Source organism: Pseudophryne corroboree, chromosome 4, assembly GCF_028390025.1.
Source record: "Pseudophryne corroboree isolate aPseCor3 chromosome 4, aPseCor3.hap2, whole genome shotgun sequence".
Lineage (NCBI taxonomy): Eukaryota > Metazoa > Chordata > Amphibia > Anura > Myobatrachidae > Pseudophryne > Pseudophryne corroboree.
The window spans coordinates 888,924-905,847 of NC_086447.1; the positions used below are offsets into that span (position 1 = coordinate 888,924).

General features: G+C 47.4%; 1 protein-coding gene across 1 annotated transcript in view; it reads left to right on the forward strand.

Annotated features, from left to right (window-relative positions):
- SNX17 (sorting nexin 17) overlaps positions 1 to 16,101 on the forward strand; it is a 216,076-nt gene extending 199,975 nt beyond the window's left edge. The window contains exons 11-15 of the mRNA XM_063916496.1: positions 12,438 to 12,554; positions 13,151 to 13,228; positions 14,071 to 14,145; positions 14,259 to 14,300; positions 14,573 to 16,101. Coding sequence (XP_063772566.1) covers positions 12,438 to 12,554; positions 13,151 to 13,228; positions 14,071 to 14,145; positions 14,259 to 14,300; positions 14,573 to 14,686 — 426 coding nt within the window. The 3' untranslated portion in view covers positions 14,687 to 16,101. The remainder of the gene's footprint in view (positions 1 to 12,437; positions 12,555 to 13,150; positions 13,229 to 14,070; positions 14,146 to 14,258; positions 14,301 to 14,572) is intronic.
- Positions 16,102 to 16,924: the final 823 nt, after the last annotated feature.

Genomic DNA, 16,924 nt, shown 5'->3' on the forward strand with positions numbered 1-16,924 from the left:
GTGTAACAGATAACAGGAACACCCCACATACATTGTAACAGATAACAGGAACACCCGGCATACAGTGTAACAGATAACCGTAACACCCCCCGCATACAGTGTAACAGATAACAGGAACACCCCACATACAGTGTAACAGATAACAGGAACACCCGGCATACAGTGTAACAGATAACAGGGACACCTCGCATACAGTGTAACAGATAACAGGAACACCCGGCATACAGTGTAACAGATAACAGGAGCACCCGGCATACAGTGTAACAGATAACAGGAACACCCCACATACAATGTAACAGATAACAGGAACACCCGGCATACAGTGTAACAGATAAGAGGAACACCCGGCACACAGTGTAACAGATAACGGGAACACCCGGCATACAGTGTAACAGATAACGGGAGCACCTGGCATACAGTGTAACAGATAACAGGAACACCCCACATACAGTGTAACAGATAACAGGAACACCTCACATACAGTGTAACAGATAACAGGAACACCCCACATACAGTGTAACAGATAACAGGAACACCCCACATACAGTGTAACAGATAACAGGAACACCTCACATACAGTGTAACAGATAACAGGAACACCCCACATACAGTGTAACAGATAACAGGAACACCTCACATACAGTGTAACAGATAACAGGAACACCTCACATACAGTGTAACAGATAACAGGAACACCCGGCATACAGTGTAACAGATAACAGGAGCACCCGGCATACAGTGTAACAGATAACAGGAGCACCCGGCATACAGTGTAACAGATAACAGGAGCACCCGGCATACAGTGTAACAGATAACAGGAACACCCGGCATACAGTGTAACAGATAACAGGAGCACCCGGCATACAGTGTAACAGATAACAGGAACACCCGGCATACAGTGTAACAGATAACAGGAACACCCCGCATACAGTGTAACAGATAACAGGAACACCTCACATACAGTGTAACAGATAACAGGAACGCCCCACATACAGTGGAACAGATCACAGTAACGCCCCACATACAGTGGAACAGATCACAGTAACGCCCCACATACAGTGGAACAGATCACAGTAACGCCCCACATACAGTGGAACAGATCACAGTAACTCCCCACATACAGTGGAACAGATCACAGTAACCCCACATACAGTGGAACAGATAACAGGAACAACCCGCATAAAGAGGAACAGATAACAGGAACACCCTGCATACAATATAACAGATAACAGGAGCACCCGGCATACAGTGTAACATAACAGGAACACCCGGCATACAGTATATCATAACAGGCACACCTCGCATACAGAGTAACAGATAACAGGAACACCCGGCATACAGTGTAACAGATAACAGGAACACCCGGCATACAGTGTAACAGATAACAGGAACACCCGGCATACAGTGTAACAGATAACAGGAACACCCGGCATACAGTGTGACAGATCACAGTAACACCCCACATACAGTGGAACAGATCATAGTAACACCCCACATGCAGTGGAACAGATAACAGGAACAACCCGCATACAGTGGAACAGATAACAGGAACAACCCGCATACAGTGGAACAGATAACAGGAACAACCCGCATACAGTGTAACATAACAGGAACAACCCGCATACAGTGTAACAGATAACAGGAACACCCCGCATACAATGTAACAGATAACAGGAGTACCCGGCATACAGTGTATCATAAGAGGAACACCCGGCATACAGTGTAACAGATCAAAGTAACACCCCACATACAGTGGAACAGATCATAGTAACACCCCACATACAGTGGAAGAGATAACAGGAACAACCCGCATACAGTGGAACAGATAACAGGAACACCCCGCATACAGGTTAACAGATAACAGGAACACCCGGCATACAGTGGAACAGATAACAGGAACACCTCACATACAGTGTAACAGATAACAGGAGCACCCCACATACAGTGTAACAGATAACAGGAGCACCCCACATACAGTGTAACAGATAACAGGAACACCTCACATACAGTGTAACAGATAACAGGAACACCCGGCATACAGTGTAACAGATAACAGGAACACCCGGCATACAGGTTAACAGATAACAGGAACACCCGGCATACAGTGTAACAGATAACAGGAACACCCGGCATACAGTGTAACAGATAACAAGAACACCCCACATACAGTGGAACAGATCACAGTAACACCCCACATACAGTGGAACAGATCACAGTAACACCCCACATACAGTGGAACAGATCACAGTAACGCCCCACATACAGTGGAACAGATCACAGTAACGCCCCACATACAGTGGAACAGATCACAGTAACGCCCCACATACAGTGGAACAGATCACAGTAACGCCCCACATACAGTGGAACAGATCACAGTAACCCCACATACAGTGGAACAGATAACAGGAACAACCCGCATAAAGAGGAACAGATAACAGGAACACCCTGCATACAATATAACAGATAACATGAGCACCCGGCATACAGTGTAACATAACAGGAACACCCGGCATACAGTATATCATAACAGGCACACCTCGCATACAGAGTAACAGATAACAGGAACACCCGGCATACAGTGTAACAGATAACAGGAACACCCGGCATACAGTGTAACAGATAACAGGAACACCCGGCATACAGTGTAACAGATAACAGGAACACCCGGCATACAGTGTGACAGATCACAGTAACACCCCACATACAGTGGAACAGATCATAGTAACACCCCACATGCAGTGGAACAGATAACAGGAACAACCCGCATACAGTGGAAGAGATAACAGGAACAACCCGCATACAGTGGAACAGATAACAGGAACAACCCGCATACAGTGTAACATAACAGGAACACCCCGCATACAGGTTAATAGATAACAGGAACACCCGGCATACAGTGTAACAGATAACAGGAACACCTCACATACAGTGTAACAGATAACAGGAGCACCCCACATACAGGATAACAGGAACACCTCACATACAGTGTAACAGATAACAGGAACACCCGGCATACAGTGTAACAGATAACAGGAACACCCGGCATACAGGTTAACAGATAACAGGAACACCCGGCATACAGGTTAACAGATAACAGGAACACCCGGCATACAGTGTAACAGATAACAGGAACACCCGGCATACAGTATATCATAACAGGAACACCTCGCATACAGTGTAACAGATAACAGGAACACCCGGCATACAGTGTAACAGATAACAGGAACACCCGGCATACAGTGTAACAGATAACAAGAACACCCCACATACAGTGGAACAGATCACAGTAACACCCCACATACAGTGGAACAGATAACAGGAACACCCCGCATACAGTGTAACAGATAACAGGAACACCCGGCATACAGTGTAACAGATAACAGGAACACCCGGCATACAGTGTGACAGATCACAGTAACACCCCACATACAGTGGAACAGATCATAGTAACACCCCACATGCAGTGGAACAGATAACAGGAACAACCCGCATACAGTGGAACAGATAACAGGAACAACCCGCATACAGTGGAACAGATAACAGGAACAACCCGCATACAGTGTAACATAACAGGAACAACCCGCATACAGTGTAACAGATAACAGGAACACCCCGCATACAATGTAACAGATAACAGGAGTACCCGGCATACAGTGTATCATAAGAGGAACACCCGGCATACAGTGTAACAGATCAAAGTAACACCCCACATACAGTGGAACAGATCATAGTAACACCCCACATACAGTGGAAGAGATAACAGGAACAACCCGCATACAGTGGAACAGATAACAGGAACACCCCGCATACAGGTTAACAGATAACAGGAACACCCGGCATACAGTGTAACAGATAACAGGAACACCTCACATACAGTGTAACAGATAACAGGAGCACCCCACATACAGTGTAACAGATAACAGGAACACCTCACATACAGTGTAACAGATAACAGGAGCACCCCACATACAGTGTAACAGATAACAGGAACACCTCACATACAGTGTAACAGATAACAGGAGCACCCCACATACAGTGTAACAGATAACAGGAACACCCGGCATACAGTGTAACAGATAACAGGAACACCGGGCATACAGTGTAACAGATAACAGGGACACCCGGCATACAGTGTAACAGAAAACAAGAACACCCGACATACAGTGGAACAGATCACAGTAACACCCCACATACAGTGGAACAGATCACAGTAACGCCCCACATACAGTGTAACAGATCACAGTAACGCCCCACATACAGTGTAACAGATCACAGTAACGCCCCACATACAGTGTAACAGATCACAGTAACGCCCCACATACAGTGGAACAGATCACAGTAACGCCCCACATACAGTGGAACAGATCACAGTAACGCCCCACATACAGTGGAACAGATCACAGTAACCCCACATAAAGAGGAACAGATAACAGGAACACCCTGCATACAATATAACAGATAACAGGAGCACCCGGCATACAGTGTAACATAACAGGAACACCCGGCATACAGTATATCATAACAGGCACACCTCGCATACAGAGTAACAGATAACAGGAACACCCGGCATACAGTGTAACAGATAACAGGAACACCCGGCATACAGTGTAACATAAGAGGAACACCCGGCATACAGTGTGACAGATCACAGTAACACCCCACATACAGTGGAACAGATCATAGTAACACCCCACATGCAGTGGAACAGATCATAGTAACACCCCACATGCAGTGGAACAGATAACAGGAACAACCCGAATACAGTGGAACAGATAACAGGAACAACCCGAATACAGTGGAACAGATAACAGGAACAACCCGCATACAGTGGAACAGATAACAGGAACAACCCGCATACAGTGGAACAGATAACAGGAACAACCCGCATGCAGTGTAACAGATAACAGGAACACCCCGCATACAATGTAACAGATAACAGGAGTACCCGGCATACAGTGTATCATAAGAGGAACACCCGGCATACAGTGTAACAGATCACAGTAACACCCCACATACAGTGGAACAGATCATAGTAACACCCCACATACAGTGGAACAGATAACAGGAACAACCCGCATACAGTGGAAGAGATAACAGGAACAACCCACATACAGTGGAAGAGATAACAGGAACACCCCGCATACACTGGAACAGATAACAGGAACACCCGGCATACAATGTAACAGATAACAGGAACACCCGGCATACAATGTAACAGACAACAGGAGCACCCGGCATACAGTGTAACATAAGAGGAACACCCGGCATACAGAGGAACAGATAACAGGAACAACCCGCATACAGTGGAACAGAATACACCCGGCATACAGTGTAACAGGAACACCCGGCATACAGTGTAACAGGAACACCCGGCATACAGAGGAACAGATAACAGAAACACCCGGCATACAGTTTAACATAACAGAAACACCCGGCATACAGTATATCATATCAGGAACACCTCACATACAGATAACAGGAACACCCCACATACAGTGTAACAGATAACAGGAACACCCGGCATACAGTGTAACAGATAACAGGAACACCCCGCATACAATGTAACATAACAGGAGTACCCAGCATACAGTATAACAGATTACAGGAACACCCGGCATACAGTGTAACGGATAACAGGAGCTTCCCCCGCATACAGTGTAACAGATAAAAGTAGCATCCAGCATACAGTGTAACAGATAACAGGAACACCCCCCGCATACAGTGTAACAGATAACAGGAACACCCGGCATACAGTGTAACATAACAGGAACACCCAGCATACAGTATATCATAACAGGGACACCTTGCATACAGAGTAACAGATAACAGGAACGCCTGACATACAGTGTAACAGATAACAGGAGCGGCAGATAACATGAACGGCATACAGTGTAACAGATAACGGGAACGCCCGGCATACAGTGTAACAGATAACAGGAGCACCCCACATACAGTGTAACAGATAACAGGAGCATCCCACATACAGTGTAACAGATAACAGGAACACCCGGCATACAGTGTAACAGATAACAGGAACACCTGGCATACAGTGTAACAGATAACAGGAACACCCCGCATACAGAGTAACAGATAACAGGAACACCCGGCATACAGTGTAACAGATAACCGGAACACCCGGCATACAGTGTAACAGATAACGGGAACACCCGGCATACAGTGTAACAGATAACAGAAACACCCGGCATACAGTGTAACAGATAACAGGAGCACACGGCATACAGTGTAACAGATAACAGGAACACCCGGCATACAGTGTAACAGATAACAGGAACACTCGGCATACAGTGTAACAGATAACAGGAACACCCGGCATACAGTGTAACAGATAACAGGAACAACCCACATACAGTGTAACAGATAACAGGAACACCCGGCATACAGTGTAACAGATAACAGGAACACTCGGCATACAGTGTAACAGATAACAGGAACACCCGGCATACAGTGTAACAGATAACAGGAACACCCGGCATACAGTGTAACAGATAACAGAAACACCCGGCATACAGTGTAACAGATAACAGAGACACCCGGCATACAGTGTAACAGATAACAGAGACACCCGGCATACAGTGTAACAGATAACAGGAACATCCGGCATACAGTGTAACAGATAACAGGAACAACCCACATACAGTGTAACAGATAACAGGAACACCCGGCATACAGTGTAACAGATAACAGGAACACTCGGCATACAGTGTAACAGATAACAGGAACACCCGGCATACAGTGTAACAGATAACAGGAACACCCGGCATACAGTGTAACAGATAACAGGAACACCCGGCATACAATGTAACAGATAACAGGAACACCCGGCATACAGTGTAACAGATAACAGTAACACCCGGCATACAGTGTAACAGATAACAGGAACACTCGGCATACAGTGTAACAGATAACAGGAACACCCCACATACAGTGTAACAGATAACAGGAGCACCCGGCATAAAGTGTAACAGATAACAGGAACACCCGGCATACAGTGTAACAGATAACAGAAACACCCGGCATACAGTGTAACAGATAACAGGAACACCCGGCATACAGTGTAACAGATAACAGGAACACCCCACATACAGTGTAACAGATAACAGGAACACTCGGCATACAGTGTAACAGATAACAGGAACACCCGGCATACAGTGTAACAGATAACAGGAACACTCGGCATACAGTGTAACAGATAACAGGAACACTCGGCATACAGTGTAACAGATAACAGGAGCACCCGGCATACAGTGTAACAGATAACAGGAACACTCGGCATACAGTGTAACAGATAACAGGAACACCCGGCATACAGTGTAACAGATAACAGGAACACCCGGCATACAGTGTAACAGATAACAGAAACACCCGGCATACAGTGTAACAGATAACAGGAACACTCGGCATACAGTGTAACAGATAACAGGAACACCCGGCATACAGTGTAACAGATAACAGGAACACTCGGCATACAGTGTAGCAGATAACAGGAACACCCGGCATACAGTGTAACAGATAACAGGAGCACCCGGCATACAGTGTAACAGATAACAGGAACACCCGGCATACAGTGTAACAGATAACAGGAACACCCGGCATACAGTGTATCAGATAACAGGAACACTCGGCATACAGTGTAACAGATAACAGGAACACCCGGCATACAGTGTAACAGATAACAGGAACACCCGGCATACAGTGTAACAGATAACAGGAACACTCGGCATAAGGTGTAACAGATAACAGGAACACTCGGCATACAGTGTAACAGATAACAGGAACACTCGGCATACAGTGTAACAGATAACAGGAACACCCGGCATACAGTGTAACAGATAACAGGAACACCCGGCATACAGTGTAACAGATAACAGAAACACCCGGCATACAGTGTAACAGATAACAGGAACACTCGGCATACAGTGTAACAGATAACAGGAACACTCGGCATACAGTGTAACAGATAACAGGAACACTCGGCATACAGTGTAACAGATAACAGGAACACCCCACATACAGTGTAACAGATAATAGGAACACCCCACATACAGTGTAACAGATAACAGGAACACCCCACATACAGTGTAACAGATAACAGGAACATCCGGCATACAGTGTAACAGATAACAGGAACACCCCACATACAGTGTAACAGATAACAGGAACACCCGGCATACAGTGTAACAGATAACAGGAACACCCGGCATACAGTGTAACAGATAACAGGAACACCCGGCATACAGTGTAACAGAATACACCCGGCATACAGTGTAACAGATAACAGGAACACCCGGCATACAGTGTAACAGATAACAGGAACACCCGGCATACAGTGTAACAGATAACAGGAACTCCCGGCATACAGTGTAACAGATAACAGGAACACCCCACATACAGTGTAACAGATAACAGGAACTCCCGGCATACAGTGTAACAGATAACAGGAACACTCGGCATACAGTGTAACAGATAACAGGAACACTCGGCATACAGTGTAACAGATAACAGGAACACCCCACATACAGTGTAACAGATAATAGGAACATCCGGCATACAGTGTAACAGATAACAGGAACACCCCACATACAGTGTAACAGATAACAGGAACACCCCACATACAGTGTAACAGATAACAGGAACATCCGGCATACAGTGTAACAGATAACAGGAACACCCCACATACAGTGTAACAGATAACAGGAACACCAGGCATACAGTGTAACAGATAACAGGAACACCAGGCATACAGAGTAACAGATAACAGGAACACCCCGCATACAGTGTAACAGATAACAGGAACACCCGGCATACAGTGTAACAGATAACAGGAACACCCGGCATACAGTGTAACAGATAACAGGAACACCCGGCATACAGTGTAACAGATAACAGGAACACCCGGCATACAGTGTAACAGATAACAGGAACACCAGGCATACAGTGTAACAGATAACAGGAACACCAGGCATACAGAGTAACAGATAACAGGAACACCCGGCATACAGTGTAACAGATAACAGGAACACCCCGCATACAGTGTAACAGATAACAGGAACACCCGGCATACAGTGTAACAGATAACAGGTACACCCAGCATACAGTGTAACAGATAACAGGAACACCCCACATACAGTGTAACAGATAACAGGAGCATCCGGCATACAGTGTAACAGATAACAGGAACACCCGGCATACAGTGTAACAGATAACAGGAACACCCCGCATACAGTGTAACAGATAACAGGAACACCCGGCATACAGTGTAACAGATAACAGGTACACCCAGCATACAGTGTAACAGATAACAGGAACACCCCACATACAGTGTAACAGATAACAGGAGCATCCGGCATACAGTGTAACAGATAACAGGAACACCCGGCATACAGTGTAACAGATAACAGGAACACCCGGCATACAGTGTAACAGATAACAGGAACACCCCACATACAGTGTAACAGATAACAGGAACACCCGGCATACAGTGTAACAGATAACAGGAACACCCGGCATACAGTGTAACAGATAACAGGTACACCCAGCATACAGTGTAACAGATAACAGGAACACCCCACATACAGTGTAACAGATAACAGGAGCATCCGGCATACAGTGTAACAGATAACAGGAACACCCGGCATACAGTGTAACAGATAACAGGAACACCCGGCATACAGTGTAACAGATAACAGGAACACCCCACATACAGTGTAACAGATAACAGGAACACCCGGCATACAGTGTAACAGATAACAGGTACACCCAGCATACAGTGTAACAGATAACAGGAACACCCCACATACAGTGTAACAGATAACAGGAGCATCCGGCATACAGTGTAACAGATAACAGGAACACCCGGCATACAGTGTAACAGATAACAGGAACACCCGGCATACAGTGTAACAGGAACACCCTACATGCGTGTGATACAGGATATACAGCTAGAATGTATCCCCCTTATCCGTGGCTGTAGCAGTGCCGGTTTCTTTCCCTGCAGCCTCCTGCTCAGGCATTAGTGTATTTTCCCTTTTCTTCTTCGGATTCCATAGGGCTCCGCAAGGATAACATTGGGGTTAAAGGTGGTAAGATCAGCTCCTGGGCACCATTCAGTGAAGCATTTTCAGATATCCCAGGATGCCTCTGTCCTTCTCCCTATAACCCCGCCCCCATGCTCGGGTCAGTTTGGTAATGGTGGAAGCTGGATGCACCTCTTACAGGAGGCTGCTCTATATGCACTTTCTTGACATGTGACTCACATTACACACGGACGCTGCTCGCGTCACATTTCTGTCACAGGGCGCTGATACAAATGACTCAGACCTGCAGACGCCACGTGAATTAATCATTGTAGGTCTGAGTAGCTGTGAGGACGTATGACATATTCCCCTGGGGATGATGTCATTTCCAGTTGTTGCCGGTAGTCACCATCTCTGATTTCCTTCATCTCACCTGGGTAACTCTTTCCATCATATTCAGCATAGAACCAGTCACTAACATTACCGATGTCTGAGGTCACTAGATATCGGTTCTCCTGTATTGTGTCCTATATGTCATAGAATGTCCCCTATAACAAAACGGAATGATAATTAGGTGTAATGTGAAGGCCTCTGCGTGCGTCCTGGTATGTGCTGCTTGCAGATCTTTCCTCTGATCCACAGCATAGAACCAGTCACTAACGTTACCGACGTTTGAGGTCACTAGATATTAGAGGTTCTTATGTGTTGTGTCCTGTATGTCATAGACAGTCCCCTATAACAAAACGGAATGATAATTAGGTGTAATGTGAAGGCCTCTGCGTGCATCCTGGTATGTGCTGCTTGCAGATCTTTCCTCTGATCCTCAGCATAGAACTAGTCACTAACGTTACAGACGTCTTAGGTCACTAGATGTTAGCGGTTCTCATGTATTGTGTCCTGTATAACAGTGTGGAGTGATAATTGGGTGTAATGTGAAGGCCTGTGCGTGCTCTGCGTATGTGCGGATCTTTCCTCTGATCCTCAGCATAGAACCAGTCACTAAAGTTACAGACGTCTTAGGTCACTAGATGTTAGCGGTTCTCATGTATTGTGTCCTGTATAACAGAGCGGAGTGATAATTGGGTGTAATGTGAAGGCCTGTGCGTGCTCTGCGTATGTGCTGCTTGCAGATCTGTCCTCTGATCCTCAGCATAGAACCAGTCACTAAAGTTACAGACGTCTTAGGTCACTAGATGTTAGGTAGGTTCTCATGTATTGTGTCCTGTATTATAGCAGTGCGGAGTGATAATTGGGTGTAATGTGAAGGCCTGTGCGTGCACTGCGTATGTGCTGCTTGCAGATCTGTCCTCTGATCCTCCGCATAGAACCAGTCACTAACGTTACCAACGTCTGAGGTCACTAGATGTTAGGTAGGTTCTCATGTATTGTGTCCTGTATTATAGCAGTGCGGAGTGATAATTGGGTGTAATGTGAAGACTGCGTACTCTGCGTATGTGCTGCTTGCAGATCTGTCCTCTGATCCTCAGCATAGAACCAGTCACTAACGTTACCAACGTCTGAGGTCACTAGATGTTAGGTAGGTTCTCATGTATTGTGTCCTGTATTATAGCAGTGCGGAGTGATAATTGGGTGTAATGTGAAGGCCTGTGCGTGCTCCGCGTATGTGCCGATCTTTCCTCTGATCCTCAGCATAGAACCAGTCACTAACGTTACCAACGTCTGAGGTCACTAGATGTTAGGTAGGTTCTCATGTATTGTGTCCTGTATAACAGAGCGGAGTGATAATTGGGTGTAATGTGAAGACCTGTGCGTGCTCTGCGTATGTGCTGCTTGCAGATCTGTCCTGATCCTTAGCATAGAACCAGTCACTAACGTTACCAACGTCTGAGGTCACTAGATGTTAGGTAGGTTCTCATGTATTGTGTCCTGTATAACAGAGCGGAGTGATAATTGGGTGTAATGTGAAGACCTGTGCGTGCTCTGCGTATGTGCTGCTTGCAGATCTGTCCTGATCCTTAGCATAGAACCAGTCACTAACGTTACCAACGTCTGAGGTCACTAGATGTTAGGTAGGTTCTCATGTATTGTGTCCTGTATAACAGAGCGGAGTGATAATTGGGTGTAATGTGAAGACCTGTGCGTGCTCCGCGTATGTGCTGCTTGCAGATCTGTCCTCTGATCCTCCGCATAGAACCAGTCACTAACGTTACCAACGTCTGAGGTCACTAGATGTTAGGTGTCCTGTATTATAGCAGTGCGGAGTGATAATTGGGTGTAATGTGAAGGCCTGTGCGTGCTCCGCGTATGTGCAGATCTTTCCTCTGATCCTCGGCAGCGCTGTAGTCTGATCTCATTCTATATCTGATGCGTGGTCTGGGCGTTATGTCAGATCACCACATGTCCCAGCAAGCAGGTGTAATGTGTCTGATGTATTCTATGCAGGTTCCACTTAGCAGTGGCGGCGGGAGCCCCAACAAGACGGAGGCGCGGCTGGAACTGGCCTTCGAGTATCTGATGAGCAAGGACCGCCTGCAGTGGATTACTATCTCCAGCCCGCAGGTCAGCCATCGCTCCTCTGTGTGTGCACCTTGTCCCATCATATGACCTCTCTGTGACCCCTGGTGACCAGATACAGATCTCCCTGCTGGAATCTGGCGCAAATCTCTCCTGTATTACTATTTATTTCCCTTATATACCTACCCGTCATCCTGAATGTGTAACTGTGCCTCCATAGCATTATCTGCATCTCACCGAGAGACTTACCCACACCCACCTCACACTCTCGTATTACTGCCCATGCCCTCCCATGTGGCTCTGGCAGAGGTGGTGAATGATCATTATCCTCTTACTAATCCCCCTTCTATGCTCTGTATACACACACTCCTCCTCCTGTGTGATCATACAGCCCTACAACATGCAGTATGGAGCACCTAGCCATAGCCACCCTGTAGAGTGCAGGGCCCTCCGTCCTCTCTCTCTCATTACCCAGTCTCATTGTTCTATCACTTGTGAAACACAACACAATATATAATGACACCTTATTACCCCATGAACTTGCTTCTATATAGCTTGGTGTGAGGCTCCTGTACGGTTGGGTGTAATTGTGACGTTCTCTGTACTGTCCCTGGTGGTAACTGCTCACCTTCCCCCATCAGGCCATAATGATGAGTATCTGCCTGCAGTCCATGGTGGACGAGCTCATGGTGAAGAAGTCTGGAGGCACAATGAAAAAGGTAAATACCAGGGATTTACTCTGTGCTTTGTACAGGAGGCGGGAGGGAGGGGTACTCTGTGCTGCGTACAGGAGGCGGGAGGGAGGGGTACTCTGTGCTGTGTACAGGAGTCGGGAGGGAGGGGTACTCTGTGCTGCGTACAGGAGGCTGGAGGGAGGGGTACTCTGTGCTGCGTACAGGAGGCTGGTGGGAGGGGTACTCTGTGCTGCGTACAGGAGGCAGAAGGGAGGGGTGCTCTGTGCTGTGTACAGGAGGCGGGAGGGAGGGGTACTCTGTGCTGCGTACAGGAGGTGGGAGGGAGGGGTACTCTGTGCTGCGTACAGGAGGCTGGAGGGAGGGGTACTCTGTGCTGCGTACAGGAGGCTGGAGGGAGGGGTACTCTGTGCTGCGTACAGGAGGCTGGAGGGAGGGGTACTCTGTGCTGCGTACAGGAGGCTGGAGGGAGGGGTGCTCTGTGCTGCGTACAGGAGGCTGGTGGGAGAGGTGCTCTGTGCTGCGTACAGGAGGCGGGAGGGAGGGGTACTCTGTGCTGCGTACAGGAGGAGGGAGGGGTGCTCTGTGCTGCGTACAGGAAGCTGGTGGGAGGGGTGCTCTGTGCTGCGTACAGGAGGCTGGTGGGAGGGGTGCTGCGTACAGGAAGCTGGTGGGAGGGGTGCTCTGTGCTGCGTACAGGAGGCTGGTGGGAGGGGTGCTGCGTACAGGAAGCTGGTGGGAGGGGTGCTCTGTGCTGCGTACAGGAGGCTGGTGGGAGGGGTGCTCTGTGCTGCGTACAGGAGGCTGGTGGGAGGGGTACTCTGTGCTGCGTACAGGATGTGCTGTCTCTACAATCTCTCAATCAGCAGATGTTGCGGAAGAGACAGTCCTGCCTGGTGCGGCGGTCAGACAGTCAGCAGGCGGTGAAATCGCCCCCTCTGCTGGTGAGTTACTGCTTGTTATATTCCTTTGTCTTCTCTGTGAGATATTGTCTGCGTCCTCCCTGTGTCCTCCCACCGGTGACATTCCACAGCTGACATCTTATTTCTCTCCTCAGGATTCCCCAGACTCGCACAGGGAGCCCGTGGCGAAGTTATCGGTGAGTGTGAGTGATCACAGGGTTACCGTATTCTGCATGTGCTGCGGCATTACCTGTCACCTGGCCGGGTGTGCCCAACGTTGGCAGGACCTTCCTGTAACCTGTGACTACCAGCGGATGCTCAGTGCCCTGTCCTATATACCCTATACACGTTCCTCTCAGTAGTCCTGGCCTGGTAGCGTCATGCCTATAGCCTGGTGGGAGCTGGCCGGGTCTGCCCGACGCTGGCAGGACCTTCCTATAACCTGTCTCTTCCCGCCTTGTATCCACAGAGTAAGCTCAGCTCCGTCAGTCTCCGTGGGATCAGTAACTCCACCAGTGACGTGAGTGCAGAGGACTTCCACGGGAACTATGCCTTTGAGGGCATTGGCGATGATGACTTGTGAGGCTCGCAGACGGTCCCTTCCCTCCGTATACACCAGCAGAGAGAGGACACTAATACCTATATGTAGCGCTCAGCTTGCACTTATAATTCTGAGATTTGCACAGATTGGGGCAGCCCGGCTTTGCCCCCATACTCTAATAACCCTGTACAAGTCGGCTCCATCTGCTGCTCAGTGACTGAATGCTGGATTTGCAATATTCCTTCTAGAAGATGAGGCCCCCAGGGGATTAATATATATATATTATCCATGACATTTCATTAACTAGGAGAACGTACCCATGATAGGTGCCATTGTATGACCAAATGAATGGCGCGCTTACCGAGTATATTTACCAACCAATCCCCAGACGCACAAATGCCAATTTTATACAGTGTAATGAGCTTGTTTATGTCCTGAAGTCATGGAGCACTGCGTTCCAGGTAAACAGGATCTTCTATGTTGTGCCAACATTGACTGAGGGTTATTTGACTGTGTTCTGCCAGACATTCCTATTATATGAGGTTGTACCGCTGGTTTTACAGAGATGTCTAACCGGACGGCTGCCGCTTGTACCCCATGTATGGTGGAGTGTTGGCGCTTGTACCGCATGTATGGTGGAGTGCTGCCGCTTGTACCCCATGTATGGTGGAGTGTTGGCGCTTGTACCGCATGTATGGTGGAGTGCTGGCGCTTGTACCCCATGTATGGTGGAGTGCTGGCGCTTGTACCCCATGTATGGTGGAGTGTTGGCGCTTGTACCCCATGTATGGTGGAGTGTTGGCGCTTGTACCCCATGTATGGTGGAGTGTTGGCGCTTGTACCGCATGTATGGTGGAGTGCTGGCGCTTGTACCCCATGTATGGTGGAGTGCTGGCGCTTGTACCCCATGTATGGTGGAGTGTTGGCGCTTGTACCCCATGTATGGTGGAGTGTTGGCGCCTGCACCCCATGGATGGTGGAGTGTTGGCGCTTGGACCCCATGGATGGTGGAGTGTATTCTGTGTATGCCGTAGTACCCTGTATATTGTGGGGTGCTGCTGCTTGTACCCTGGGTATGCCCGGGTGCTGCCGCTTGTACTCTATATCGCCATCTTTCATACAAGACATCTGAATGATCGGTTAGAATCATGGCTGCACTGCACACGCTACATGTAACCGGGCGAGCCTGTCAGCGTATGAGTGCGATCTTCAGAACTGCCAAATTAGGGTTAGGTGAAGATGTACATATATAAATATATATAAGACGCATTGATTTATGATAAATGATTTTTTATGAGGAGACTGAATTATCTTTTTCTCAGCACCAATCTCTACTATGTGATCCAGCCGCTTGTGTGGAGAATGTACAGCTCATATCTGGCTATGTTTACAGATCCACGCGATGGGTTATCTTCCAGTAATACACAACCTGTTTACATTAAATCAAATCACGCTAACGAGTGTAAGAGTTTTGTTTCACAGCTTTCCGCACATTGCACAGTGTAAGGCTGAATCTAGGTATTATCACATGACTGTGTAATACCACACGTTGTAGACCCGCACATTGCACAGTGTATGGATGAATCTAGCTATTATCACATGACGGTGTAATATCACATGTTATAGATCCGCAGCTTTCCGCTCATTGCACAGTGTAAGGCTGAATCTAGGTATTATCACATGACGGTGTAATACCACACGTTGTAGACCCGCACATTGCACAGTGTAAGGATGAATCTAGCTATTATCACATGACGGTGTAATATCACATGTTATAGATCCGCAGCTTTCCGCACATTGCACAGTGTAAGGCTGAATCTAGGTATTATCACATGATGGTGTAATATCACACGTTATCACATGACTGTGTAATACCACACGTTGTAGACCCGCACATTGCACAGTGTAAGGCTGAATCTAGGTATTATCACATGATGGTGTAATATCACACGTTATCACATGACTGTGTAATACCACACGTTGTAGACCCGCACATTGCACAGTGTAAGGCTGAATCTAGCTATTATCACATGACGGTGTAATATCACATGTTATAGATCCGCAGCTTTCCGCTCATTGCACAGTGTATGGATGAATCTATCTATTATCACATGACGGTGTAATATCACATGTTGTAGACCCGCACATTGCACGGTGTAAGGCTGAATCTAGCTATTATCACATGACGGTGTAATATCATGTTATAGATCCGCAGCTTTCCGCACATTGCACAGTGTAAGGCTGAATCTAGCTATTATCACATGACGGTGTAATATCACA